A 27,408-nucleotide genomic window follows, 5' to 3' on the forward strand; every position below is an offset into this window, starting at 1 on the left:
TTTTTTGTCCCGTATCTCTGTGGAGGAGGGTGGCTTAGTTCAGGGATGAGGAGGGCTGACCTTGGATGTGCTCCCCAGGTGAGCCCTTCCTGTGCTTCAGCTCTGCGCAGTGAGCTGGTGTTTGGTCCACTGTGGGGTGACCTGACTATTGAGCAGGGAGGACTGAGCCTGGCCTTGCCAGGGTACCTGGGGTAGTGGCTTTGTTTTTTGTTTTGTTTTTTTGGTAACAATTTTATGAGGTAGAATTCACATACTGTACAATTTGTCTATTTAAAATATGCAGTTTATTGGCAGGTAGTACAATCACCATGTTGTGCAGCCACCCCTTTTGTCTACTCCCAGAACATTCTCATCCCCTCAAAAGGAAACCCTGTGCCCATTAGCACTCATTCATCATCTCCCTGTCCTCCAGCCCCCACCAACCACTAATCTGCTTTCTGTCTCTGAATTTATCTATTCTGGACAATTCACATAAATATGTGGCCTTTGTGACTGACTTCCTTCACCTGTAGGGGATCCTCTGGCTCCTCTGGGAATCAGTTTCCTTGTCTCTCCTCTTGCTGTCTCTGGTGTGGAAACCCCTTCGAGTGCACAGAGAGCTGTGTTCTCCTCACATTGAGAGTCTGCTTTTCGCCTCTCATGGCATGGTTTTCTTAGGGCATCGGCAGGGTTGAGATTGATTTGGTGGCTGCCATGTGAGGCTTGAGGACCCCTCTTCAGCTTCCCTTCTAGTCTGAGATCCCCCACATCCCCCCTGCAGGCCTCACAGGGACCCATATTCGGTAGTACACCATACCCACCCCTCTAACCCACCACACGCCAATCCTATGTGGTCTACTTTTCCCAACAATCACCCTAAAACACAAAATAAGGAGCACTGCACTTGCGACCCTATAGTGGCTCTTCCCCATGGCCTATACACAGAGACGAACCTCTGTGCTTTCAAGACCTCAGGGCCGCCCAGCCACCTCTCCAGCCTTTCCCTGGCTGAGCCTGTGCAGAGTGCTCTTCTACCCCCCTGCCCTCTCTGGGGAGCACCCTGCCCCCTTTCTTTGACTGGCTAACATCAGACCTCCACGGTCTGGGCCCAGGAAGCCTCCCTGACAACCCTGCTCACCTGATGAGGGCCTAGGGTCACCTGTGCTCCTGGGCCCAAGTGAGCTCCCACATGGCCGTTTACATAGCACTGTCCTGCTGCTGCTGTTCCGGGGGGTGTCTTATTCATGGTTGCAGCCCCAAAAGCACCCACTGCATTGTTCCGCTGCCCCCAGCATGGTGCCTGACACATGGAAGCCTCACGTGTCTGAGGGTGGGCACTTACCACACAGTGTGCCAGGCAGGCCGTGGTGACAGATGCCACAGTGACAGATGCTGTGGTTATAGCGGCCCAAGCAACTGTTGCCCTGAGGATGTCATGGCCATTATAGCTCAACTGCTTCCCATGACCTCCACCACTGAAGGGGTGGCTGGCCAGGGCACAGATGAAAAAACTGAGATGTACCCAGGCACATGGCCCATCCCTAGGTCTCAGGGCCAGCATGCGGTGGAGATGGAGACTGTGCTTGGTTGGAAACCCTGGTGGCATAGTGGTTAAGAGTTCAGCTGCTAACCAAAAGATTGGCAGTTCAAATCCACCAGGGGCTCTTTGGAAACCCTGTGGGGCAATTCTGCTCTGTACTGTAGGGTCACTATGAGTCAGAATCGATTTGATGGCAATGGGTTTGGGTTTTTTGGTTTTCGATGTGAGGGTATTTTGGCCCCAGGTACAGATAAGGAAATCCATCCCCCTCTGCTCCTACTCCAGGCTGTCTGTGAGTCTCGTTATCCTGGGTGCTGGCACTTAATAGTTGGCCCTGCTATATCCCTCCCCACCCAGTGAGATGGAGGCGTGCGGTAAGGCCCTGCACAGAGTCAGGAGTGACTACCGCACAGAGAACGTGCAGGGTCGCTGCCTTCTCTTCTTTTGAAGCAGCCCTGGTTTCATCGTCACTCCAGCGGGAACACTGGCACCCAGGGAACCAAACACCCTCGGCCCTTCAGCTGCCGGCGCAGCTCACAGAGGGGAAGCAGGCCTTCTCCACTTGCCTAGGTTTCCCTTTCACCCCTCTCCTTGTTCCTTAAGGAAACCCCTTCAGTAGGAGCAATTTCACTTCATCGGTGACTGGACAGATCTCTCTCTAACCTCTGACCTTAAGCATGGCAGGGGCCTTGTGAGAAACGTGGCTGTTGGGAGACAGGGTGTCTCTGAGCTGACATCTGTGAACATCTTCACGCCCCAGCTTCTGTGCTGATGTCGCCCTCTGAAAGCTCACATTGCAGGGTGAGAGGGGTTCCGTTTGGTGTCAGAGCTGCTCCGCCAGAGCGTGTACTTAGGGTGGCTTTCATTCTTGTGCGTGGGGCTGGCCTCCCAGGAGTGAACGGGGGACTTGCACACAATGGTGAGTGCTGAGCATATTGTGACATGGGTCCTAGGATCCATCATAGAGCAAGTGGACAGTGGTGGGCTGGAGCCTGCTGTGGCCAAGGGTGGTCAGGCCTTCCTCGCTGGACAAGAGACCTGTGTCTGGTACATCCAGGTGGGCCAGACAGCAAGCGCAGAGTGCCTGAGAGGGAGCCAGGAAGAGCAGAAAGGGTGGCCAGTGTGGCTGGATTGGAGTGAGGGGGGGGTGTGGCAGGGAGGAGGTTGGAGGAGCCTGCTTTCACGGGCCTGGTGGGCCTGGGCAGGAGTTTGGGGTGCTATCTAAGAGCATGGGAAGCCATTGAGGGTTGGAGCGGAGGCAGGACATTGAGTTTCACTTCAGGAGGGTTTGTCAGGCTGCTGTGTGTAGAAAGGATGTAGAAAGGCTGAGGGGAGGTGGGACCGGGGAGATGATAGGGTCTGGTCATGCAGGTAGAGAAAGGGAGTGGGTTCTGGTAATGGATCTGCATGGGCAAGGGGCCGAGGAGACTCAAGGGGGCTCCTGGGTTTGTGGTCTGAGCCACCAGGGATGCTGGTGCCGTGGCTGGGATGGTGGTGGCCAAGCAACGGTGAGTGAGTAGACAGGTGGGGTGGGGCAAAGTGTGTTGTCAAGTGCGTGCTCCCTGGGCCTTCTACTGGAGAAGGACGTCACGGGGCTGGCTTGTGAGTGAGGGGCCTGCGTCCACAGTCTTCCTTCCTGAGCCTAGAGCATGTTTGCTTGGTGCCTTTGTGGTACAGTGTGGGGCCCACTGAGGACTGGTCAGGCTGTGGAGGCATTAGTGGCTGAGTGGCTTTCAGCTGCCTGATGGGTCAGTGAAGACAGGTGGAGTGCAGGTGGGAAAAGCTGCTGTCCATGGGAACCAGGCTTCTTCTGTGACAGGGGCTTGCCTGTCACTAGAAGCCACCAGGCAAAGGGTGCTGGGAGGGATGTGGCTTCTGTATTCCTTTGCTCTAGAGATGTGCACTGAGCTCTGACGAGGTCCTGGGTTGGTCCCGGGCCTCAGCTGTGCACCAAGCGCAGTCCCCACCTCTACTGCCTGCTGGCCCTGAGACCTAGGGACAGGTCATGTGTCTGGGTATGTCTCAGTTTTCTCATCTGTAAGGCAGGGTCAGCCACCCCTTCAGTGGTGGAAGTCATGGGAAGCAATGGAGCTATAATGGCCGCAACATCCTCAGCAATGGTTGCGTGGGGCACCATAGCCACTGCATCTGTCACTGTGGCATCTGTCACCACTGCCTGCCTGGCACACTGCGTGGGGAGTGCCTATCCCTCAGACATGTGAGGCCTTCATGTGTCGGGTATCGTGCTGGGGGCAGCGAAACGATGCAGTGGGTGCTTTTCAAGGAGACACCCCCCCCCCCCGCCCCGAATAGCAACAGCAGGACAGCGCTGTTTGCAGGGCCTTGTGGGAACTCACTTGGACCTGGGAGCACAGGGGACCCTAGGCCTGCAGTGGGTGAGCAGGGTTGTCGGGGAGACCTCCTGGGGCCAGACTGTGGAGGTCAGATGTCAGCCAGGCAAAGAAAGGGGGCAGGGTGCTCCCCAGAGAGGGTAGGGGGGTAGAAGAGCACTCTGCACAGGCTCATCCAGGGAAAGGCTGGAGAGGTGGGTGGCAGCCCTGGGGTCTTGAATGCAGAGAGGTTCGTCTCTGTATATAGGCCATGAGAAGGAGCCATTACAGGGTCAAAAGTGCAGTGCTCCTTTATTTTGTGTTTTAGGGTGATTGTTGGGAAAAGTGGACCACGTAGGATTGGGGTGTGACAGGTTAGAGGGGTAGGTATGGGGTACTACCAGATACGGGTCCCTGTGAGGCCTACAGTGGGGAAGTGGAAGCTCTCAAGTGTCCTCTCGCTGTGTCTTCACATCATCGAGGTACCCCTTGCCCTCTGGCAGCACCCCTCCTAGCTTCTCCTCTAGTCTGTGGTCTGCAGGGCTTAAGAACCAGACAGCCTGTCTCATCAGGACTGTTTGTAAAGTAAGAGTGTATAAAAATGGTGTTAGTCTGACTTCAGTATCAACAGCCCAACGCTGATTCCTGTGAGGCTGAGGTCAGACATACCTCCACCCTCCGATCATTTTGCCAATTCTCATATCAACCATCCCTTCCACAGCACTCTCTACTTCTCTACTGGGTTCAGTAATTTGGTGCAGTGGCCACACAGAACTCACAGACCGTACTCACGATTGTGGGGTTTATTAGGGAAGTAACAGGTTACAGTTCAGGTCCAGGAATGCTCAGGATGCAGTTCTGTCAGGACAGCCTCTTCCCAGCTGTGCTGGTATGCCTCTTTCTGACCCTTGGCAAGTGTTACAAAGCTCTTTTAGCTCCAACAATAAGTGCCTGGGGCGCTTCACTCCACCGAGAAGCCTCAGCCCAAAGATACTCAACTCTCTCGCTCTGTGGGCTGGGGAGCCCACTGTGCTGTCTCCTGGTGGCCTCCTGGTTCTGCTGCATCTCCTGCCACCGTTTTTCTGCTCCTACTTCTTGCCATCTCCAGAGTTACAGCTCCCCTTCTCTGTCCTGGTTCTGCTGCCTCTGCTGCTTCTCTCTGTCTCATGTGTTACGGTTCCTCTCTCTTCTTCTTTCTCTCCCTCTCCCTTTGTCTCCCTTTAAGCCTAACGGGATGGCAAAACTAACCAATCCCCATGTGAGAGTTCCACATATCTTATTTGCATGGTTCCACCAACTCACAAGGGTGCCATGTGTCTTGTTTACAATATTAGCAAACTATCCAATCTCCTTGGTGGGCTACAAACACCTCATTTGCATAGTCCTACCTGGTCATTTGATGGGAGTTACTAAGACTCTGACTGGAAGGGCCGTATTAAGTAATTCACTGCACTGCAGAGTGATTCTGTGGGACTGAGGGGATGGAGGGCCTCGGAGGTCACTGCTTTAACCTGAAATCTCCAGGCCGTACAGATCTGCCCTGAGCTGTGGGGGGACATGGATGAGCGAGGGGTGAATTGGCTGCTGTCCTGGTGAGAGGTGGCAGTCAGAGCAGAGACATGCAAGAGGCCAGTGGCATTTTGAACGGTGTGCCCTAAGACTTGCAGATGAGGTGTGCAGGGGAGAAGGGAGCTTCTGGAGTCTGGGGCTGGGGGTACATGGGCTGCAGAGCCCATCCCTGTGGGCTCTACCCAGCTGGGTTTCAGCCACTTGTCTGCCCTCTGGTTCTAGGGGTACTGGTGGCCATCAAAGGGCAGGTCAAAGGTTCTAGACTCACCTTCTGTGGCAGGGGGTGCAAGAGGCCTGTGCAGAGTGGGCGGTGGTGTCTCTGTGGGGTGACCGTGGTCAGGCTGGTGTCTGGGGAGGGCCGCCAGGCTGGGCCCTCGAGGAAGGGCATCTGGGAGGGGAACAGGGTCTGAGCATCTGAGCAGCCACAGGAGAGGCAGTGCTTGGGGAAGCAGTTGCCAGCCCTCGCCTGGCCCCGTGTATGCCATGGTGAGGCCACGGGCCTGCCTCTCCGCATCCTCGACTATAACTCAGGAACACAGTTGCTCTGCCTCAGTGGGCAGTGGGCATGAACTCCAGACAGCGCCTGGCATACAGTAAAAGATCAACAGACAAATACCACCGTTGGGGTAGGAGGGCCGTGTCATACTGGAATGCTGCCTGATGTGTGTGAGTATGTGACTGGCCAGCCTGCAGGGGATTTGCAGGCACTGGTAGGTCGTTGTAGTCATCATCCACCTGAGGCCTTGGAGCCCTCGCCCTGCCGTATCGCAGCATCCTCCCCATGGTCGGGCTTCACTTCCTTGTGGGCAGGGTAGAGGGGCCCTGCATCAGTACTAATCAGGGGCTTAAGACAAGACCTACACCTTGCTTATGCTTGGTGTACACTGTTGTACCTCCATTACCTGTGCCAGAGGTGGGAGGGAACTGGCCCTTTGTGCACCAGGCTGAGGCGCTAAGACACGTTCCGTAATGAGTACCCGCCCTGTTGGATTCTGAGCAGAGTGGTGGCAGAGTCAGAGCTGGGTGTGGGACGCATGTTTGCCCTCTTTTCCCTGCTGAGGCATTCCCAGCAGAGGCATTGTCCCTTCCTGGGTTCCTTCGGGCCCTATTCAGTAGCTCTTGTCCTGGGTGGGGCGAGGAGGGGTAGGATGCACGTGCGTATATTCTTGTGCGTGTGTGTAGCAAGCATCCAGGTAACGGCCACAGCATGGAGGCTCACAGCCCCCCCCACCCCCGTGTCCCTGCCTCGAACATGACTTTGGGTGTTAGCTGGGCCGGGCAGTAGCCATGCTAGCTCTCACAGGGTGTCTGAATTTGCTCAGCCAATACAGATGGGAGCTAATTGGTGCTGAGCCAGAGGTTCCAGGCCTGCCCCACCCAGATGTGGGGCTGTGGGAGCAGGCCTTGTGGAGGCAGACGGAGGCACTGGGCTCCCACTCACTCTGCTTGTGGTGCTTGTGTGTGGGCCATTCCCAGGGCTTTTAGCTTGGCCTGGGGGGCATAATGAGGATGGGATGGTCAGCCTCGGAGTGACATGACTCTGGGCTGTGGGGAGGCTGTAGGGGTGGTCCAGGTGGGAGGTGCTGTGGCAGGGATGGGGAGGTGGGTGGGCTGGAAGAGCCTGAGGCAGCAGCAAGGCCTCCTGGGTGTGGTGAAGGGGAGCCCAGGCAGGGCCAGGCTCAGGTGGGAGGCCTAGTGCATCCAAGAGCCTCTGGGTCCCCCAGGTAGGCACAATAGCTTGTCAGGTTGGAACTGGTTTGGGAAGACATGCCTGATGTGTACTTCCAGTGGGTGTCAGTGGGCAGCATCCAGGCAGTCTCTGGACGTGCCTGCCCGCTGACCCAGCCTGGTGTCCACAGGGCGCCATGTTCTGGAAGTTTGACCTACATACAAGCTCGCACATCGACACGCTTCTGGAGCGGGAGGATCTGAGCCTACCTGAGCTGTTGGATGAGGAGGACGTGCTGCAGGAGTGCAAGGTCGTCAACCGCAAGCTGCTCGACTTCCTGCTGCAGCCACCCCACCTGCAGGCCATGGTGGCCTGGGTCACCCAGGAGCCACCAGCCAGTGGCGAGGAGCGCTTGCGCTACAAGTGAGCACCCCCTCCCCCTGGTATACCCCCTGTACCTCCATCATGAGCTGGACCCTTGCTCCCAGTATATCCCCCCGGGTTCTTGGGGTGTTAGGCCCCTGCAGGGACATCATGAACCCCCCATGACCCCAGTGCTCCTCCCTGGATCTTTGGGTTGTCAGGCCTCTACAGGCCACCATACTTTCCTGGGCACCTGCCATGCACCAGCAAGGTTCCGAGCTGTTCGCGTGTGTTCACTCTTGTGCCCCCCAGTGCTCTGAGATGTGGGTGACATCATTAGCGCAGGTGTTTTAAGAAGAGAGGGGAGGAGATGAGTCTGCAAAGTCACTCGAGGTGGGGCCAGGACAGGCTGGAGGCAGAGAAGGGGAGAGAGAAGGAGCTCCTAGCTGGGGTTGGGTCATGGGGGACTCTTCAGATGGTGGTGGCCATGGGTGAGGAATAGATGGGGGTCAGACCATGAAGGGGCTGAGGAGGTTGGATGCCATATTGGTATGACAGGATCTGTGGCCAGGCTCAGAGCAGGCAGGGACTGGGCTGGTGTTAGAGGACTTCCGGGGCCCTGAGGGAGTGGGGAGTGCAAGAAGTAAGAAGAGCCCAGAGGGGAGGTAGGATCGGGTCAGGGAGCTTCCAGGGGCAGGAGGGCAGGACCTGTTGGCTGAGCTGGTGCTGTGGGGCCAGGGATGGGAGGATGGCCTCGCTCACCTCCCCCGTCTCTGCCCTTATCGGATCCTGCTGTATACCCCCACACCTCTGCTTGCCCCTCCTGGACACGAGCCCCCTAGCCTCCTCTGAGTCCGCCCAGCGCTGGACCCGGGACCACAGTGGATGCAGCCCTGGGTCGGGGGAGCGGTGGCTCATGTGCCCAGCTCCGCCTCTGAGCCAGTGCCCTCCCCAGGTACCCAAGTGTGGCGTGCGAGATCCTGACCTCAGATGTGCCCCAGATCAACGATGCCCTGGGAGCTGATGAGTCCCTCCTAAACCGGCTCTATGGCTTTCTGCAGAGCAGCGGCAGCCTCAATCCGCTGCTGGCCAGCTTCTTCAGCAAGGTCATGGGCATCCTCATCAATCGCAAGACTGACCAGGTACCCCTGCCTCCCTCTGTGCCAGCCATCGCCCTGCTGCCATGGGATCGCTGGGGAGTCCTGGGGAGCCTTGGGTCACTGGCGCTGCCATGACCTGTCTACCTGTGTCCCCAGCTTGTGTCCTTCCTGCGCAAAAAGGATGACTTTGTGGACCTGCTTCTGCAGCACATTGGCACTTCGGCCATCATGGACCTGCTGCTGCGTCTGCTCACCTGTGTGGAGCGGCCCCAGCTGCGGCAGGACGTTGTCAATGTGAGCTGCGCTGATGTGTGCCCGCTCCATGTCCTGCGGGCCCCGCCACACCCTCGCCCTGCCCCCGTGTGCCCCACCCCCCAAGTGCTCCACAGGGCCCCGCATCCCATTCCTTTCCATGAGCCCCACCCTGGCCTTTGCTTTTAGCCTTGGGCTTCTACATCTGTGACACAAGGAGGATGACCAGAGGTGGTGAGGGGTCAGATGTCGGGCAGGGCCCAGGGGTGACACAGTTAATGCCTGTCTTCTAACCCTCAGTGGCTCAATGAAGAGAAGATTGTGCAGCGGCTGATCGAGCTGATCCACCCGTCTAAAGACGACAATGTGAGTGCCTGGCTACTCCTGTCCCCTCCTCTCCTCTTTCTTGGTACCTCACACTGGCTGCTTCTCAGTCTCCCAGCCTTTTCCCTTTATGCCCATGCTTCACACCAGCTTCGTTCGGTCTACCCCCTAACTATGACAAAGGAAGTATTTAAAACCATTGCCGACTCATAGTGACAGTATAGGAGAGAGTAGAACTGCCCCATAGCGTTTTCAGAGAGCGGCTGGTAGATTTGAACTGCTGACCTGTTTTTTCTTTTTTTTTTTTTTGAATTTTTATTCTGCTTTAAGTGAAAGTTTACAAATCCAGTCAGCCTCTCATACAAAAATTTATATATACATTGCTGTATACTCCTAGTTGCTCTCCCCGTAATGAGACAGCACACTCCTTCCCTCCACCCTCTATTTCTGTGTCCATTGAGCCAGCTTTGGCCCCCTCTGCCTTCTCATCTCCCTTCCAAACAGGAGCTGCCCACATAGTCTCATGTGTCTCCTTGACCCAAGAAGCTCATTCCTCACCAGATCATTTTCTATCCTATAGTCCAGTCGAATTCGTGTCTGAAGAATTGGCTTTGGGAATGGTTCCTGTCTTGGGCTAACAGAAGGTCTGGGGACCGTGACCTCTGGGGTCCTTCTAGTCTCAGTCAGACCATTAAGTCTGGTCTTTTTACAAGGATTTGGAGTCTGCATCCCACTGCTCTCCAGCTCCCTCAGGGGTTCTCTGTTGTGTTCCCTGTCAGGGAAGTCATTGGTTGTAGCCGGGCACCATCTCATTCTTCTGGTCTCAGGCTGATGTAGTCTCTGGTTTATGTGGCCCTTTCTGTCTCTTGGGCTCATAAATACCTTGTGTCTTTGGTGTTCTTCGTTCTTCTTTGCTCCAGGTAGATTGAGACCAATTGATGCATCTTAGATGGCTGTTTGCTAGCGCTTAAGACCCAGACACCCGTCCTCAAAGTAGGATACAGAATGTTTTCTTGATAGATTTTATTATGCCTATTGACCTAGATGTCCTTTGCAACCATGGTCCCCAAACCCCTGCCCCTGCTATGCTGGCCTTCAAAACGTTCAGTTTATTTGGGAAACTTCTTTGCTTTTGGTTTAGTCCAGTTGTACTGATCTCTCCTGTATTGTGTGTTGTCTTTTCCCTTCACTTGCAATAGTTCTTGACTACTATCTAGTTAGGGAATACCTCTCTCAGAGAATATTTTCTTTTCTGTTTAAACATTTCTCAAGTTCTTATAATAGCGGTCTCATACAATATTTGTCCTTTTGCAACTAATTTCACTCAGCGTAATGCCTTCCAGATTCCTCCACGTTACGAAATGTTTCACGGATTCATTGTTCTTTATCGATGTGTAGTATTCCATTGTGTGAATATACCGTAATTTATCCATTCATCCACTGATGGGCACCTTGGTTGCTTCCATCTTTTTGCTGTTGTGAACAGTGCTGCAATGAACATGAGTATGCATATATCTGTTCATGTAAAGGCTCTTATTTCTCTAGGATATAGTCCAAGGAGTGGGATTACCGGACTGCATGGTAGTTTTGTTTCTAGCTTTTTGAAGAAGCGCCAAATTGATTTCCAAAGTGGTTGTACCATTTTACATTCCCACCAGCAGTGTATAAGTGTTCCAGTCTCTCCACATCCTCTCCAACATTCATTATTTTGGAACTGCAGAACTTTTGGTTAGAAGCTGAGCCCTTAACCACTGCCGCTAGGGCTCCAAGGAAGTGTCTAGAACCACACATATCTGTGTACTTCTACCACATGGAAGAGAAAAGGGGTTCTACACAGGAGATGTTTCTTTTATGAACCAGAAAGTTGACATAGTTAACCCCTTGAGGGGGCAGGGGCTTGATTTTAGCATCTCAAACCCATTGCCATCTAGTCACTTCCAACTTAGTGACTAGCATCCCAAAGGACCCCTAACCCTAGGCTCTGACCTCTTCCTACTGGTTCCTGAATCCTTCTGTGGTCCTATCTCCCATGCCCCACCCACCCAGGCACCTCACTGCTGCCCCCTGCAGCCCACTCATGTCATGGCGTGCAGTGCATTTCACATTTCCCCAAGGCCAGGCTGGAGCTACCTTCCCACCTTGGCCTGTGCCAGTTCTCGTGGCCTGGGCTGCCCTTTCATCTGCCAGGTGTGGCCTCATCTGCCGGGTGTGGCCTGCGGTGCCTCCCAGTCCTCAGTGTTCCTCCATGACGGCCTGTCTGTTCTCCTGGCCTCGAGTCTGGCCCTGCTCTGTGCCCCAGTGCCTCAGACCCCCACCTGAGGCAGTGTGTCTCTGCACTAGCCTTGGCCTCCATGTGGCCCACAGGCCTGCAGAGCAGGGACCCAGCTCCCAGGGTACCCTTGCACCCAGGCCCACAGCCGGTCCCCAGCCCTACCTGCCTACCGTCAGCCCCTAGGCTGGGAGCGTGCCAGTTCAGGCCTCTTCCGTAGGTGGGAGTGGGCATCTGCTGTGAGCAGGCACTGTCCTAGGTGCTGTGAGCTTGTGGTGGCTCTGAAGCATGGCTGGGGCCCGGGGTATGTCTGGGGCTGTGTGTGGGGGCCGCGGCAGAGCCATGGACTGGATTTGGACTTCCACAACGGTTCTCCTTTTTGCTTTTTTAACAGCTTTATTGAGATACAGTTCCCGTACCACATACCTCACCCATGTAAAAAGTCAGTGTAGTGGTTTCTACTGTGTCCACAGGCTTGTGCAGCCACCACCACAGTCAATGTTAAAACACTTCTCGTGACCCCCAAGAGAAATCGTGTGCCTATTAGCAGCACTCTCGTTCCCTCTACTCCCCAGCCCCTGGCAGCCACCCATCTACTTCCTGTCTCTACGGACTTGCCTCTTCTGGACATTTCATGTTAGACGACGTCATATAATACATGGTTTTCTGTGGCTGGCTTATTTCACTCAGTATAATGTTTTCAAGGTTCACCCATGTCGTATAGCAGGTATCAAAACTCCATTTTTCTTTATAGTGGAGTAGTATTCCTTTGTACGAATAGACTACATTTTGTTTATCCATTCGTGTGTTGATGGACGCTTTTGGCAGTTGTGAGTAGTGTTGCTAGGAGCACGTGTGTAGAGATTTTGTGTGGAATGCCTGTTTTTCTGGGAAGCCTTACTTGGTTTCCCTCTCTCTCTGCTCATCTTTCCCTCCTGGGCGTATTAGGTGCCTGTGGTCCGTCCTTGTAGCACTTATACTGCTGGTCCACGTGTCTCGCTTCCCATGGTGCTTGGTAAACTGCGAGTGCGTGATTTCCCTGTCCCTGAGCGGCCAAGGAAGCACGTCTGGGTCCCTGGGGCAGTCTGGGCTGGGACCAGTGAGTCAGCTCAGACCAGGGTCCTCACCTCTGCCCTTCCTCTCAGCAACATTCCAACGCATCCCAATCCCTGTGCGACATCATCCGTCTGAGCCGAGAGCAGATGATCCAGGTGCAGGACAGCCCGGAGCCCGACCCACTGCTGGTTACCCTTGAGAAGTACGTCTCCTGGGATGGGGAGGGGGACCTGGGGGGACCTGGGGCACCTGGCTTGCATCTTACCACTTCATCACCAGGCAGGAGACGATCGAGCAGCTTCTGAGCAACATGTTTGAAGGCGAGCAGAGCCAGTCTGTCATCGTCAATGGGATCCAAGTGCTGCTGACGCTGCTGGAGCCCAGGAGGCCCAGGTGAGGGCAACCCTGAGTGTGGGCGTGCAAATCCCCACTTCCCCCCCATCAGCCTGGGGCTGCCCTCTCCATTCATGGGGGCAAAGCCTGTGGCATCTGTCTTCTGAAGTTCTTACCCAGCGTTGTGTAGTGTGTCTCCGGCCTGTGATGTCCCCATCCACGGCAGCTGCTCCTGTTACCCTTCACGAGAGTCATCCCAATCTCAGGGCTTTGTCTTCCTGCCCATTTTACAAACAAGGAAACTGCATTCGAGCCTACTGCCTCCGGCTGCCAAGTGGTGGGCTTAGGGCCTGGGAGGGACCCCTCACCTACTCACTGCCCTTCTGTCTCTTCTATAAGAAGCCTCAGTGGAGGCTTCTAATAGAACCCAGACCTCCGGGCCTCCAGGCTGCCATGAACCGTGTGCCACGGTCCATCACCCCTAGCTAGGCGTCCCCCTCCCGCTGCTGACCCGCAGCCCCTTCCAGCAGGCAGTTCAGCCTTGCGGTCCCAGACCAGAGGGCTGCAGGCGTACAGGATGAGCCACCCAGCTCCTCATGAGCCTGGCTCGCGGCAGCCACTGCCCTCTCGATCCTGTCCCCTGCTGTAGGTCCGAGTCCATGACCATGAATAACTTCTTCTGCAGCGTAGACGGGCAGCTGGAGCTGCTGGCCCAGGGCACCCTGGAGAGCCCTGCATCCAGCATTGGTGCCCTGCATGCCCTGCGGCCACGGCTCACCCACTTCCACCAGCTGCTGCTTGAGCCACCCAAGGTGGGCTGGGTAGGCGATCCTGGGTGCTGAGAGGGGGTCCTGGCATCTGGGGGTCTGAAACTGAGCGTCCCGTACTCCTGTAGCTGGAGCCGCTACAGACGACGTGGGGCAGCCTGGACCCTCCACTAGGGAACACGCGGCTGCATGTGGTCAAGCTCCTGGCCAGCGCCCTGAGCGCCAATGACATGGCCCTGACACAGGAGCTCCTGGCACTGGGTGTGCCCAACACCATGCTGGTACAGGGACAGCCAAGGGACCAGGATGGCGGGGTGCCTGGGACAAGGACCACATCTCTCTGGGTGCCAGCCTGTGGCTGCTTCTGTGTCCCCCCTCCCCCCCCACAGGATCTCTTCTTCCGCTATGTCTTCAACAACTTTCTGCATGCTCAAGTGGAAATGTGTGTGAGCGCCATGCTGAGTGCAGGACCCCCTCCTGACAGCAGCCCCGAGACCCCTGTCCCTAATCCTGCCGTCAAACACGTGAGTGGGGCTGTGAAGTGGAGGCGTGGGATATGGGGAAGGGAGGGCCTCACTGCCACCACAGGGTCATCCAGATAACCTCTCCCACCCATGCGTCCTCCCCAGAAGGGCCACCATGCCCTGTTGTTCAGCAGCCAGCCCGGGCTGCGTGCTGGGGACCCGTGTCCTCAGGGCACTTCCATTGTAGTTGGGGAGAAACAGACTGACACATAGGGAGGTACCGAGCGGGGTGATAGATTTGAAGAAGATGGCACGAAGGAGAGGTGATTGAGGGCGAGGTGAACAGGGCTCTCTGAGGGGTGACCCTAGAGTAGATGAGGGGCTGAGAAGTCTTGTAGGTGTGCTTGAATGAGAGTGCGTCATCGTGTATGTGTACATCCACGTGTATGAGCATGTGAGTGAGTGAGTGACCAGGTTTGTGCATACGTGAGCATTTGTATGGGTCACTCCAGAGAGATGTGCACTGGCTCTGCATACCTGAACCCTCCAGCCTGTGCACACTGACTTCCTCCCATGGATGCAGGTTCGGGTTTGCTCCCCCTGTTCCTGCCCTTCCTCCTCCCTGAGGTGCCATCCCCCCTCTCCCATAGCTGCTGCAGCAGTGCCGCCTGGTGGAGCGCATCCTGACATTCTGGGAGGAGAATGATCGCGTGCAGTGAGTGTGGCGCCTCCCCACTGCGTGTTTACCCACATTTGGGTGTGCGTGCGTGTGTGTGGTGTGGTGTAGGGGGCCAGAGGGGCCGGGTGGGGATGTGCCCTGCGCCCGGCTGAGTTTCTGCTCTGCTCAGGTCCGGGGGAGGCCCACGGAAAGGCTACATGGGCCACCTGACACGGGTGGCCAACGCCTTGGTGCAGAACACAGAGAAGGGTCCCAATGCTGAGCAGCTGGGACAACTGCTGAAGGGTGAGGGGCCTGATGGGATGTTAGGGGGGTGGTGTGGGCCACCATATCACCCCTTGGGACTGAGCTTCCTATGGGGAGGCCGCGGGCCCCTCACGGCCTCGTCCCCCTCACAGCCTCGTCCCCCTTATGGCCTCGTCCTGTCCCCGAGCAGAGCTGCCCGAGGAACAGCGGGAACAGTGGGAGGCCTTTGTGGCGGGGCCGCTGATGGAGACCAACAAGAAGAACACAGTGGATCTGGTGCGCTGCGTAGGCTCCCCGCATCTCCCTTACGCCCCGTGCCTGGCGCTCTCTCGGGTCCTGAGCTAGCAGAGCTGCTCTCTGGGCCTCTTGAGCCTGTGGTGCGGGTGGCCTGGGCCTGTCCCCTCTTGCTGTTTCTGTCCCTCCTTCGTGGCTCACGCTTCTCTCCCCTTGGCCCCCTACCCCACAGCTGGCAGCCCCCTTTCCCATAGCTACCTGCCCATCTTTGCCTCTGGGCTCTCATCCTGGGCCCTAGGCAGGCTCTGACATGCCCACCCACCACCAGGTGAGCACCCATCCCCTGCACTCCTCCAGCGATGACGAGGATGACCGGCTAAAGGATCTCAGCTTCCCTGAGGAGGCTGTGCTGCAGCAGGTGGGCTTGGGCCGGGACCCTGGGTTCTCTTTACCCCGCCCCAGCAGCCCCTGACCACACTCCCCCGTCCCCTCAGGCCTTCATGGATTTTCAGATGCAACGCATGACCTCAGCTTTCATCGACCATTTTGGCTTCAATGATGAAGAGTTTGGGGAGCAAGAGGAAAGTGTGAAGTAAGTACCTCCGTGCCCCACCTTGCCGACCCTGTGCTTCAGGGCAGCCCTGAATTGGCATCCTACCTTCATATCAGTGCTGTGGGACCCAGGCACTCGTGTCTTTTCAAAGCTCCAAAAGTGGCTTATCTGCCTATTTTCAGGGCAGTCAAGCATCCTGAGGTCAGGGCACGGGCTTGATGCCTGGCTTCGCTGAGCAAGTCAGCTGCACCAGGGCTCTTGGCTCCCTGTGGCTGGTCATTTTCCAGAAAACGTGCACCTGACCAGTCACCTCCCCTTCAGCACTGCATAGTCTCATTAAAGTACAAATGGGACAGCTGCCATGGTGCCCAGCTACCATTACTGGAGATTTTGACCAAAGATTCTATAGAAGAATCAAAAGGGAGAAAATGGCAGAACAAAATTTCAAATTTTCATGGAGCCGTAGAGGCTGGATGAATTCCCGAAACTGTTGCCCTCAGATACTGTTTAAACCTTAAACCAAAAATATTCCCTGAAGTCATCTTAAAAACCAAATAGTGTAGCTTAGCTAGTAAAGAATGTCTGCTTTGAGTGTTAGGCTTTTTCAGGGTCTATCTATGTGGGATCAAATTGACAACAGCAACTTGAAAGATTCGATAAGAAGCTTAGGGGACAATAAGTTTATATTAACGGAAGAGGAATGACTCAGAGGAGGAGGATGAGAATGGTTGTACAACTTAAAGAACATAATCATCATACATGTAGAAACAGTTGAATTTGTTTACGTTCTGCTGTGTAGATTCTCAACAACAAATAAAAAAAAGCAACGAGTACCACAAGTATGCCCTCATCTTGGCAAGTGAGAAGGCTTCTCTTGCATTTCCATACTGTTTTCTAGTTAGGTTGGGTGTAGCTGCCGTGAGCCCAGAAGAGGCATAATAGAAGCCTAGAAAGTGTATGCTGAGTGAGGGGAGGGAGAGGAGGTCTGTCAGTGTGCGCCCTCCACAGGTGTCCCTCCCCACTGTGCCTGGGCCCACACTCCTCTGCCTTCCCCCACAGCGCGCCTTTTGACAAGACAGCCAATATCACCTTCTCCCTCAACGCCGATGATGATAATGTGAGTGAGTGCGGCCCTGTCCCCTGGTGGTGGTGGTGGGTGGGGGAGGTTGTGGGCAGTGCAACCCACCTTGCTCGCCTTCCCCCCAGCCCAACTCCAACCTGCTCGAGATTTGCTACAAGGACCGCATCCAGCAGTTCGATGATGATGAGGAGGAAGAGGACGAGGAGGGCCAGGGCTCCGGGGAGTCAGATGGCGAGGATGGTGCCTGGCGGGGCGGCCAGCTGCCCAGGGGCGCCCGCCTCGGCCAGCACCAGAGTGTCCGGTGAGTTGGCCTGACGCCCTGTCTCACTGGGTGGGAGGGCCCTGGCATCAGCCCTCCAGGGTTTAGGTCATCACTGTGGTCACACTGGTGTCCCAATGCCATATGGGTGGGGCCACTTGTAATAGTTGTTGCTGAAGAGGACAGAGAAAAATGAGAACGGTGTATCACTTGGGGTGCTTTATTTTGATTTTTACAAACCCAGTTCCAATGAATTATACTTTGATGTTGTTTTTTGCTGTTGAGACGACTCTACCTCATGGTAACCCCATGTGTGTCAGAACTGTGCTCCAGAGGGTTTTCAGCAGGTGGTTTTTCAGAAGCAGATCGCCAGGCCTTTCTTCCCAGGCACTTCTGAGTGAACTTGAACCATCAGCCTTTTGGTTAGCTGCTGAGTGTGTTAACTGTTTGCACCACCTAGGGATTCCTAAGCTACAGAAAGAATCAAGTAATAGCTTTTATGTATCTGGGAAGTCACAGCCAGGTGTTTCAGGTATGGCTTGGTCCAGGTGTGCCTGCAGTCAGTCACCACCCCCCTCTCCTCCTCCTCCATCCCTATGCTCTGCTTCCCTCCGTGTTAGCTAGCTCCATGCTCTGGCACATTTTCCCAAGAAGGTGGTCACATGCTTCCAGACAGCTTTTCTTTCTCCATGATTCCAGCAAAAAGAGAGGTGATCACCACCCCTTTCTCCCAGACTGGATGCGGGGCTGCTGGGCTGTGGCAGCTCCCTGCAGTCTGAAGGCTGCCATGTGGTGCTGTGTTCTCTCTAACGCTGCTTGGCCTGGGCATCCCTGGTCAGATGTATCTACGTCGCATAGATGTGCTGTGTAGATGTGACATCAACCCAGCGGCTGCAACTGTCTGCACCTCGGAGCCATTGCCCTCCGACTTTGAATTGGGGACTAAGGTGTTTTGCGTTGACTTTCTTATCAAAGAGGAGCAGGCATGCGAAAAAGTGTACAAATCCCAATGCGTAGCTCCGTGGCCACTCCTTTGCCAGTGCCAGGCGGTACCAGCAGCCCCTGTCCCTACTGCCTCCACCCTCCCCTGGCAGTCACCATAGGTGAATTTTGCCTGTTTTCCCTCTCGATGTAAATGGAGACCCACAGTGTCTGCTCTTTGTGTCTGGTTCCTGTCACTCACTCCTCTGCTAAGGGAGGTCCATCCTGCCGTTGGAGTGGTTGTGGTCCACTTGTTCCTGTTGCCGCGCAATTGGTGTGGCGTGTGTGACTGCACCCAGTTGAGTTGTTCTCTCTGTTCTTTCCTGGGCCTTAGGTAGGTTTCTGTTGGCTGTTGTGAGCAGGGTTGCCATGAACATTCTCGTGTGGGTCTTTGGTGCAAGTATATGTGAATTTCTTTTGGGCATATACCTAGGTATGTGGGTATATAAGGAGCCCTGGTGGCACAGTGGTTAAGCACTTGACTGCTAACCAAGAGGTTGGCAGTTCAGATCCACCCAGAGGCTCCACAGGAGACAGACCTGGTGATCTACTCACAGAAAGATTACAGCCAGGAAACACTGTAGGGCAGGTCCACTCTGTCGCATGGGGTCGCTGTGAGTCGAAATCAGCCCAAACAATACATACGTATATAAGGTTAGGGGTTTGAGTCCGCCCACAGATGCCTCAAAAGAAAGGCCTGGTGATCTGCTTCCAAAATTCAGCCGTTGAAAACCCTGTAGAACACAGCTCTCTTCTGACACCCAGGCAGGTGTGCTAGTCGGAGTCCACTTAAGGGCAGCTGGTTTGGTTTTACATCCCTATCAGTGGGATTGCAGGGTCACCAGTTAAGATGTAGCCAGAGAGGTTTCCGGGGGCATTTGGTTAAGTCAGACTCTCCCTGTGGGGTCTGAGTGTGCTGGCTGCTCCATGCCCCCGCTCACACTTGGTCATACACGTCCCTGTGGCTGTGTAGTGGTGTCACCCTGGGGTTTCCCACGTGCATTTCCCTCACCACAGAGAGTTTGGGTGGCTTGTTGTCCGTTCTCTGACTAGTTGGGCATCCTCTTCTGTAAAGTGGCTGTTGAAGTCTCCCTGTGAGGCTGGTGGATTTTGTTTTTTGGTTTTTTTCTTGTGGCAGGTTTATTGAGGACTAATTTGCGGACAGTAAAAGCACACTTGGTAGCTCACAGTTCTGCAGGTTTTGACAACAAAGCCATGTAATTGCCACCATAGATAGAGAAATGTGCTGCCACCCCTAAAAATGCCTTATGCCCTTGGCAGTCAGCCCTCTCCCTGCCCCCCGCAGCCTCTGGCAGTCATGGATCTGTTTTCCGCATGGGGCTTATATTTTAAATCATACTCTTCTTTGTTGCTTCTTTGATTATGTAATGATCATCCACAAAATAGAAAAAACTGATGATTATGATCGTTTCAAGGGAGGGACACAGACTTTCCTGTATACCCTCTTGGATGGCTTGAATTTCCCTTTTTATTAAAAAAAATTTTGTTTTGTAGCTGGTTTGTTGAGATATAATCCACCTGTAAGATGTACACTTCAGTGATTTTCAGTATCTTCATAGAGTTGTGCAGCCATCACTATAGTTGATTTTAGAACATTTTCATCACCCCAGAAAGATCACTTGTGTCCAGTTATGGTCACTTCCCTAATCCGCTTTCCATCCCTGTGTTGTTGTTAGTTGCTGTCGAATTGGTTCTGACTCATAGCGACCTCATGTGACAGAGTAGAACTGCTCCATAGGGTTTTCTGGGCTCTAATCTTGATGGAAGCAGATTGCCAGGTCTTTCTCCCATGGAGCTGCTGGGTGGGTTTGAACCATCAGTCTTTTGGTTAGTGGCCAAGCACTTAACCGTTGTGCCACCAGGGTTTCTATGGATTTGCCTTTTTTCAGCATTTACTGTAAATGAGGTTATTCACTATGTGGTCTTTTGTATCTGGTTTCTTTCATGTCATTTCTTCTCCTGGTTGCATGATGTTCGGTTATATGGATGGACTACTTTTTTTTTTTAATGGTGCTTTAAGTGAAAGTTTACAATTCAAATCAGTTTCTCATATAAAAACTTAATACACACTTTGTTACATGACCTTAGTTGCTCTCCCTACAATGTAACAGCATACTTCTCTTCCCCACCCTATATTTTCTGTGTTCCTTCAACCAGCTCCTGTCCCCTCTGCCTTCTCATCTCACCTCCGGACAGGAGCTGGCCATTTAGTCTCATGTGTCTACTTGAGCCAAGAAGCACACTCTTCACCAGTATCATTTTATGTCTTATAGTCCAGTCTAATCTTTGTCTGAAGAGTTGGCTTTGGGAATGGTTTTAGTTCTGGGCTAATAGAGAGTCCAGGGGCTGGGTGGATGGACTACATCTCTTTGTCTGTTGGTGGACACTTGGGTTCTCCTGGGTATGTCCTCACACAGGCCCCTGCTGTCCTCCCCCCAGGGCTGGGAGACCTGGGAGGCCCTCTCTCAGGCTCTGCTCCTTGTCTCCCTGTCCCTTTCACTGTGTGTCAACTCATTCCCAGGGAAGATGGGGGCCCTGCCCTGCCCTCAAGTGGCAGGTGGTCTGATGATGTGGGTTGGGGGAATCTTCCCCTCCCTCAGTGCCCAGCATGGTAGCTAATTGTGGGGGTTTCTGGGGCAGGAGTGGAGGCAGCACAGACAGTGAGGAAGATGATGAGGAAGAGGAGGACGACGACGAGGAAGATGCCGACAGCCACACGGTCAGGGGAGGGGCTAGTGCCCCCTCCTACCTGAGCCCCAGCCCCCAGCCTGTGGCACCACCACCCCAGGGTGAGTGGAGTGAAGAGGGCGGGGCTGGCGGGCCCCAGTCCTCTCCAGCGCTCACACTTCCTTCTCCTCCAGGCCCTGGCTGGACGGCCACCTTTGACCCAGTGCCTACTGAAGCCTCCGCAGGCCCCTGCATCTCCGGGGGTGAAGAGCCCAGGCCCATGGCCCCCCAGGGGCCTTGTGATGGTCCCCAGAGCCCACCTGCCCCAAGCCTGGCTGTCCTTCCAGCCAGCGAAGGCCTGCAGGTTAGGTGAGGATGCAGTGAGGAGCCTGGGTGGAGGGTGGGGTGCGGTGCCCTGCCCATGTCACGGCCTCACCTCCTACTGCCTGGCTCCTTCCAGGTCTGAGGACCCTGCAGCCCCTTCAGCACCTCAGGAAGCCTCCACTGGTAGCAGTGTTGCAGAGCCTGTGGGTGAGGAGCACCCCCACACCATCCCCCACCTCACTGACACCTTTCCCGCGCCTTTCCCCTTGCACCTTCCGCCTCGCAGGTACCTCACTGCTTCTTCCTCTCCTCCTGCCGCAGCCCCCTGCCAGGCCTTGGTCAGCGTCGGGGACCTCCAGGCTACCCTCAGCGGGATGCGTGGCACCCCCAGCTCCTTAGACAGGTGACAGGCTGGGTGCCATCAGCGGTGGGGGTGGTGCCAGGTCCTCCCTGGTTGACGTGGGGCCTGGCTTGTCCACCCAGAGCTGCTCAGACCACCCGGGCCCATTGTCTGTGTCTCAGGGACTGCTTGTTCCTCCACCCCACCCCTATTCCTCTCCTTGCGCCTCATAGGGCTGTACCTCTGTCAGTGACAGGGTGGCCAGATGGTGGTATTGGGCCAGGGGCTTCCAGAAGGGTAGGGGAGACTCTAGTCAGGAGGAGCGGGGCCTCAAAAAAGGGACGGGAGAGCAGGGAGAGGTCTCTGTCAGCATCCACAGGGATTGGTGTGCCATGGGGCATCGCCCTGCGTTGGGCCTGGAATGCAGGTTCCCACAGGGGCTGAGGGCTGAGTGGGCTGGGGCAAGGGGCTAGTTTGATGCTGTGCCAGGGCTCCCCATGCCCGTGACCATGCCCCAGATGGGCGCCCCGACTGACACAGGATGGCCAGGTACCTGCGAGGGATCTTCAGCATCACTGACTTCCCCTCTCCTTCCTCAGTGCAACCAGAGACCCCTCTACCTCTGTCCCAGCCACCGGGGCCCAGCAGCCCCCCGAGACCACCGAGGGGGAGAAGAATCCAGCGCCCTTGGGGCTGCCTCAAAGCCAGAGGTGAGCAGTGGTGCGGCCAGCAGGGTGGGCAGGGACCACATGGGCATAAGGGTGACCCCTGGTGTCGCTTTTCTGACAGTGCCCAGCCCCTCCAGCCGCCTCAGATGCCCAGTGGCTCCACCCCAGGCGGGCCTATGGCCCCGGTCTCCCAGTGAGTATGACTGGGGCAGGACCGTGAGGGCGGGTTGGTGGGTAGCTGGCCGGTGGGCGTTCCCAGACTCCCAGTGAGTATGGCTGTGCCGGGACCATGGGGGCAGGCAGGTGGTGGGTGGGCGTTCCCAGGCTCCCAGTGAGTATAGCTGTGCTGGGACCACAGGGACAGGTGGGTGGTGGGAGGTGTTCCTGGGTTCCCAGTGAGTTTGGCTATGCTGGGACCCCACGGACAGACAGTGAGCTGGTGTCCCAGGGCTCACCTGGTATCTCCCTCTGTTCTAGGTGACAGCCTGGTCCTGGCGGTGGCAGCGGTGGCCATAGCGCCCATACTCCCATGGACTCTGCCCGGGGTGGGGGCAGGGCCGGGTCCTGGGCCCCCACTCCCCCGCCCCCACCCCATCAACCCTCACCCACATTCTTTCTCTGGGCTCCCAGGAGCTGGTGTCCGAGGGAGACCGCCCACCCCATCCCCATTTGCACTGAAAATTGTTGGAGTTTTGCCTCCTAGAATAAAAATATAGAGAGTCGACTAGAGAACGAGGAGAGAGAGAGACCTATATTATAAACTATATATATATATTGTGGAGAAGAGGAAGGGCACCTGGGTCATGTGGGCGCCTGGGGGACATCTGGCTCTGAAGCACAACCTTACCCCATCCTACCTGTCCCTTCCCGGCAAGGCCGGTTGGGTGTGGCCTCACCACACGCAGACAGCGTCCCTTTCACTTGTCTGAAGCAGAGTGTAGCTCCCCACCTCAAGCAGACCACCAACACACACACTCACATCTGGTCTCAGCTCAGGGCCTCCTGGGGGGAAGCTGGGAGGGTAGGGGAAACTGGGGGCTGGGGTGGGCGGTGCCTTTGCCAAGCCCCCTCCCCTAGCCCTGCACTGTCACCCAGCCTGGAAACCCAAGGGCTCTGCTGGGGACAGGGCTGGGGTCCCATACATGGGGGCGCCCTGTAACATTCCCTTGGGGCCCTAGACTCCCCGCCGATGCCCCACTCTTTCCCCCTTTGGCCTCTTTCAGCTCCGGGTAGGGGTCTGGCTGGGGGCCCCCTTCATCCCAAGTGTCTGGGGCTCCAACCCCAGCTGCCAAGTGACCTTGTCCCAGCGTCCTGTCCCCAAGCGAGCTGCGTGAGTGGTGCGTGTCTGTGCGAGCTTTATTTCATATTGCAAATACAATAAAGGAAACCGTTGACAACTGCTGGTGCTGCAGGCTGAGTGAGGGGCACAGGGCGGGGCCGAATGAGATAGCCACAGTGGTTTCTTCTGGGGCTGCAAGATCGCTGCTCCCTTTCCCAAGGAATCATGTCCCCAGTTCTCCCCTGGGGGAGGGGCGACAACTTCTGCCCAGAACAGGAAGGGGTTTCTCCGGGCAGGAAGTGAGCCCAGCAACCTCTTCAAGTTCAAGCTGAGGCCTGGCACCCGGTCTTGGGTGACTTCCAGTCCCACATGTCCCCATCACACGATGCAGGCTTAAGGCCATACAGCTGACGAACGCACAGCCCCCACAAGTGAGACAACCGACTGAGGAATAAAGCCCTACATAGCACAGGGGTGGTGGTCTCAGTTTCCTTCCAGACCCTAATAGCCCCTGCTGCATTGTGGGGCTTGTCGACGCCTGGACTGTCCATCGCAGCCCCACAACTAAACAGCCGGTGGCTGTCCTCTGAGCCCATGTTCTCCCGGTGACACGGGGCCACCTGCCTGACTTTGAGGTCATGAGCTCGCCCTGTTCACTGCCTGTGCTACACATTGAGGCGCAGCTGTGTGCACGTGGGGATCAACCTTGGTGTCCTTTGAAAGCCTGAAACTAGAAAACAAAGAAGTTGCTGCAGGGTCAGTGTGGAAACCTCAGTGTTGGTCATACCCATGTGCAGACTGGCCCTGGTGACCAGCGTTGTCCTCATGAGCCTCAAGGACAAGGCCCCTGAGGCCAGTGAGAACAGCTGCAGCTCACTCTATGTGTGCCCCGTCTTCATGCCTTGAGTACTTGTAGGGGGATGTCTGGGGCCGTGGGCTCAGAGGGGCTTGGGGACGAAAGATGGGATGCTGAGGACGGCAGATGGTGTTGGAGGGAGTCTGTACTCACCCCCCAGGGCAGCGAGTGGAGAGGGGTCTGCTAAGTCAGGCACTGTCCTCCCTGCTGGCAGTGTGACCGCCTGTGGGCTGGGAGGTATGAATTGCACCCCCTCTGCCTCTGTGGGGGGACCTGTGAACCTTGCCCCATTCCCTTTTGATTGATTGGCAACTAGATAGTAGCGGGTTCCACCTCATGGCCCCCTGACAGAGAGGAGGAGACCAGGCAGGGGAGGAGTTGCAGGTTCGGGAGGGAGGGATTACTGGATCCCACTGGGCATGTTATCAGCCAGTGCCAGGCTGGGCTGTGTCAGGGCTGGGGGTGGCATCTCTCTGGGCCCTCTTATCAGCCCCAGAGTCCACAGGACGCTCGTCCAGGTTAACGTGTAACTATGCACCCTCCCCTTCACCCCCCCCCCACCAAAGCCACCAGTGCTCAGGCAGAGGTGACGGGGGTGTGAGAAACCAGCATGGACACCAGAGGAAGGGGGCCACCCCGGGAGCCTGGCCTTGCAGTCCACGTGAGAGCCCTTGGTGGGGAGGGGGAAGTGGGGCAATGGGGCGGGGTCCTAAGGACCAGGCTAGAGGCTGAGGGACCCTTGATTAAGGAATTGGCTGGTGTCCTGCCCTCCTAAGGGACCAGGGTCCTAGTCCTGGGCAGGCTGGAGGCCTGGTGACAGCAGGGCGTGGGCGGGAGCCCCCACACCTGGATACTGTCCCAGCTGGATCCAGGGCCCAAGGGCGCTGGGGTGGTAGGTCCTGGCTGTTAGGTGGACTGAGGACCCTGAGAGGCAAGGGTGGTCTGGAGCGTGGTTCTGGAGCTCAGCAGCCCTCCCCCTGTTCTCCCCAAGAACGTACACATCGCCAGGTGGCTCAGCCCCTTCTTCCTCACCTGCACTATCTACTTCCTCCTCTGGAACCCTGAGGACCCACCATCCCCGCTTCATGCCCTGGTCAAATGTCTGCCCGTGCTCTGCCTGGCTGTGTGCCTGCGGGCCTTGTCCCCCAGCAGGAGCTACACTGCGCTCGTGCAGGGAGCCTTGCTGTGCTCGGCTGTGGGAGACATCTGCCTCATCTGGCCTGACGCCTTCCTGTACGGTGAGCGGGCCGCATCATGACACCTCTCGGGGACCTAATTTAAGATGCTCTACAGAGGAGTTGAGCAGCACTGGGGCTCAGGGGAGACTTTTTGGTGGAGCACGTACCACTAGCCAGGTGGTGAGCGGGTTTCAAAGGCAGCAACTGCCAGGACAGACAAAACTACCTGCCCTCATGGAGCTGGCATCCCAGTGTGGGGGACCAGAGTATGATGTTAGGAGGCGGTAAGTGCCACGGAAGGAGCCCTGGTGGCACAACACTTGAGCCCTCAGCTGCTAGCTGAAAGGTCAGTGGTTCAAACCCACCCAGTGGCTCCACTGGAAAAAGATCTGGTGATCTGTTCCCATAAAGATGACAGCCTAGGAAACCCTATGGGGCAGTTCTCTGTCACACGGGTCACTATGACTCAGAAACGACTCAACTTCATACAACAACAAGGGGCATGGAGAATTAAGATTGACCAGGGGCAGGGTTGGTATGCAGTGTTAAATATAGTAATCGGGAATGGCTTCCATGAGAAGGTAGCATCTGGGCAAAGTCCTGAAGGAACGGATGGAGCTAACCACAGGCGTATCTGGGGGTGGGGCCTTCCAGGCAGAGAGACTAACACGTGCAAAGTCCCTGAGGTAGGTGCGGTCCTGGTGACTGTCTAAAGAGGTGGCTGGGGCAGAAGGTGTGGACCTTGTAGGCCACAGTCAGTAAAGATAACTGGGTGCTCTCTTGGGGTGTCATGGGGGTGGGTGGAGGGTTTAGAGCAGGGGAGCATGATTTGGTGTGCATTTTAAGATATCCCCAACTGCCGGAGGTTCCTGGGTGGTACAACTGGTTTGTACCACTGACCGGTTGGTGGTTCAAACTCACCCAGTAGCTCTGTGGAAAAAAGTTCTGACAATCTGCTTCTGTAAAGGTTACAGCCAAGGAAGCCCTGTGGAGCAGTTCTACTCTGACACACAATAGGGTTGCCATGAGTCAGAATTGATGACAACAGTTTTTATTTATTTTGTTTTTTCTGACTGCTGTGTTGAAAACTGACTGGGAGGCAAGGGCAGTTGGGCAACACTGTAATCCCAGCACGAGATGATAGTGGCAGGGATTGGGCGGGAGCAGGGCCCTCCCTTCAGGTTTGTGTGGTGGTGGTGGCCCAGGGGAAGAGGAAAAGTGGGGAGAATCAGGAGGACTTACGGACCACCACCCTCACTGGGCGCCCAACCCCTCTTACAGGCATGGTTGCCTTTGCCACAGCCCACCTCCTCTACCTCGCGACCTTCGGCTTCTCCCCACTGCAGCCGGCCACCCTACTGCCCGTTGCCCTGGCCTGTATTCCATACTACGGCCTCCTGCTGCCACACCTGCCCCCGGACAAGGCCCTACCTGTGGCAGCCTACGCCCTCCTGCTGGCTGCAGTGCTGTGGCGTGGCCTGGTCTGGGGAGGCAGTGCCGGCCTGGGAGCTCTGCTCTTCACAATCTCGGATGCTGTGCTGGCCTGGGATGCCTTTGCCCAGCCCCTGCCCCGCGCCCACTTGGTGGTCATGACCACCTACTACGCTGCCCAGGCTCTCATCACTCTGTCAGCCATCAGTGGCCCCAGGCACAAAAGGAACTGACCTTGCCCTGTCCATTCCCCTCCCCTGCTGCCAGGATACTTGGGCTTCTTGGACCTCCTATCCCAAGAGGAGTCCCATGGAGCGTACTTCTGGACTCCTGCCTGTGGGCACAGCGGGCTCAGAACATTGGGTACTGTTTGTGAAATTCCCTTTCTACCATAGAGTTCCAGAAATCTCCCTTCAGTTCCATGTTCAGGTTCCAGACCCCTCACCAGACCCACAGCTTGCCTCTCCATCCCTCTGCCTCCTCTCCTGGCTCTAATCTATTTTTTCACTAAGTAAAGTGGGTATTGAAATGGCAATATCTCATTATTTTGGGAGGGATGTGGTCACAATTAATGGCACCAAGTGTTTATTAAGTGC

At 55.9% G+C, this 27,408-nt stretch overlaps 2 protein-coding genes across 6 annotated transcripts in view; both read left to right on the forward strand.

Annotated features, from left to right (window-relative positions):
- PPP6R1 (protein phosphatase 6 regulatory subunit 1) overlaps positions 1-23,480 on the forward strand; it is a 30,265-nt gene extending 6,785 nt beyond the window's left edge. For 3 of the 5 annotated variants that reach the window (XM_049900200.1, XM_049900201.1, XM_049900198.1), the window contains exons 2-24: positions 7,278-7,510; positions 8,406-8,592; positions 8,707-8,844; positions 9,103-9,168; positions 12,541-12,653; positions 12,731-12,844; positions 13,434-13,596; positions 13,680-13,832; positions 13,941-14,075; positions 14,666-14,730; positions 14,864-14,979; positions 15,131-15,216; positions 15,503-15,592; positions 15,669-15,766; positions 16,787-16,844; positions 16,934-17,109; positions 20,710-20,858; positions 20,931-21,105; positions 21,197-21,267; positions 21,382-21,463; positions 22,000-22,110; positions 22,190-22,261; positions 22,546-23,480. In XM_049900200.1, the coding sequence (XP_049756157.1) occupies positions 7,284-7,510; positions 8,406-8,592; positions 8,707-8,844; positions 9,103-9,168; positions 12,541-12,653; positions 12,731-12,844; positions 13,434-13,596; positions 13,680-13,832; positions 13,941-14,075; positions 14,666-14,730; positions 14,864-14,979; positions 15,131-15,216; positions 15,503-15,592; positions 15,669-15,766; positions 16,787-16,844; positions 16,934-17,109; positions 20,710-20,858; positions 20,931-21,105; positions 21,197-21,267; positions 21,382-21,463; positions 22,000-22,110; positions 22,190-22,261; positions 22,546-22,549 (2,649 nt within the window). In that variant the 5' untranslated portion in view covers positions 7,278-7,283 and the 3' untranslated portion in view covers positions 22,550-23,480. Of the gene's footprint in view, positions 1-7,277; positions 7,511-8,405; positions 8,593-8,706; positions 8,845-9,102; positions 9,169-12,540; positions 12,654-12,730; positions 12,845-13,433; positions 13,597-13,679; positions 13,833-13,940; positions 14,076-14,665; positions 14,731-14,863; positions 14,980-15,130; positions 15,217-15,502; positions 15,593-15,668; positions 15,767-16,786; positions 16,845-16,933; positions 17,110-20,709; positions 20,859-20,930; positions 21,106-21,196; positions 21,268-21,381; positions 21,464-21,999; positions 22,111-22,189; positions 22,266-22,545 lie in introns of those variants that run through there. The other 2 variants (XM_049900203.1, XM_049900199.1) reach the window with 2 other exon arrangements.
- Positions 23,481-24,689: 1,209 nt separating this feature from the next.
- On the forward strand, positions 24,690-27,335 carry TMEM86B (transmembrane protein 86B). Its single transcript, XM_049900832.1, has 3 exons — positions 24,690-24,864; positions 25,195-25,441; positions 26,663-27,335. Exons 1-3 carry the CDS (start codon positions 24,814-24,816, stop codon positions 27,043-27,045), a joined length of 681 nt encoding a protein of 226 aa, XP_049756789.1. The 5' UTR covers positions 24,690-24,813; the 3' UTR covers positions 27,046-27,335.
- The last annotated feature ends 73 nt before the right edge of the window (positions 27,336-27,408 follow it).

This window comes from Elephas maximus, chromosome 11 (genome assembly GCF_024166365.1).
Source record: "Elephas maximus indicus isolate mEleMax1 chromosome 11, mEleMax1 primary haplotype, whole genome shotgun sequence".
In the NCBI taxonomy this organism is placed as follows: domain Eukaryota; kingdom Metazoa; phylum Chordata; class Mammalia; order Proboscidea; family Elephantidae; genus Elephas; species Elephas maximus.

Bases quoted from the DNA above. Each gene is read 5' to 3' on its own strand.
- TMEM86B (XM_049900832.1), top strand. From the start codon at position 24,814: ATGGACACCAGAGGAAGGGGGCCACCCCGGGAGCCTGGCCTTGCAGTC. The intron at 24,865-25,194 runs GTGAGAGCCCTT...GTTCTCCCCAAG, and splicing joins AGCCTGGCCTTGCAGTCCAC to AACGTACACATCGCCAGGTG. The intron at 25,442-26,662 runs GTGAGCGGGCCG...CCCCTCTTACAG, and splicing joins GCCTGACGCCTTCCTGTACG to GCATGGTTGCCTTTGCCACA.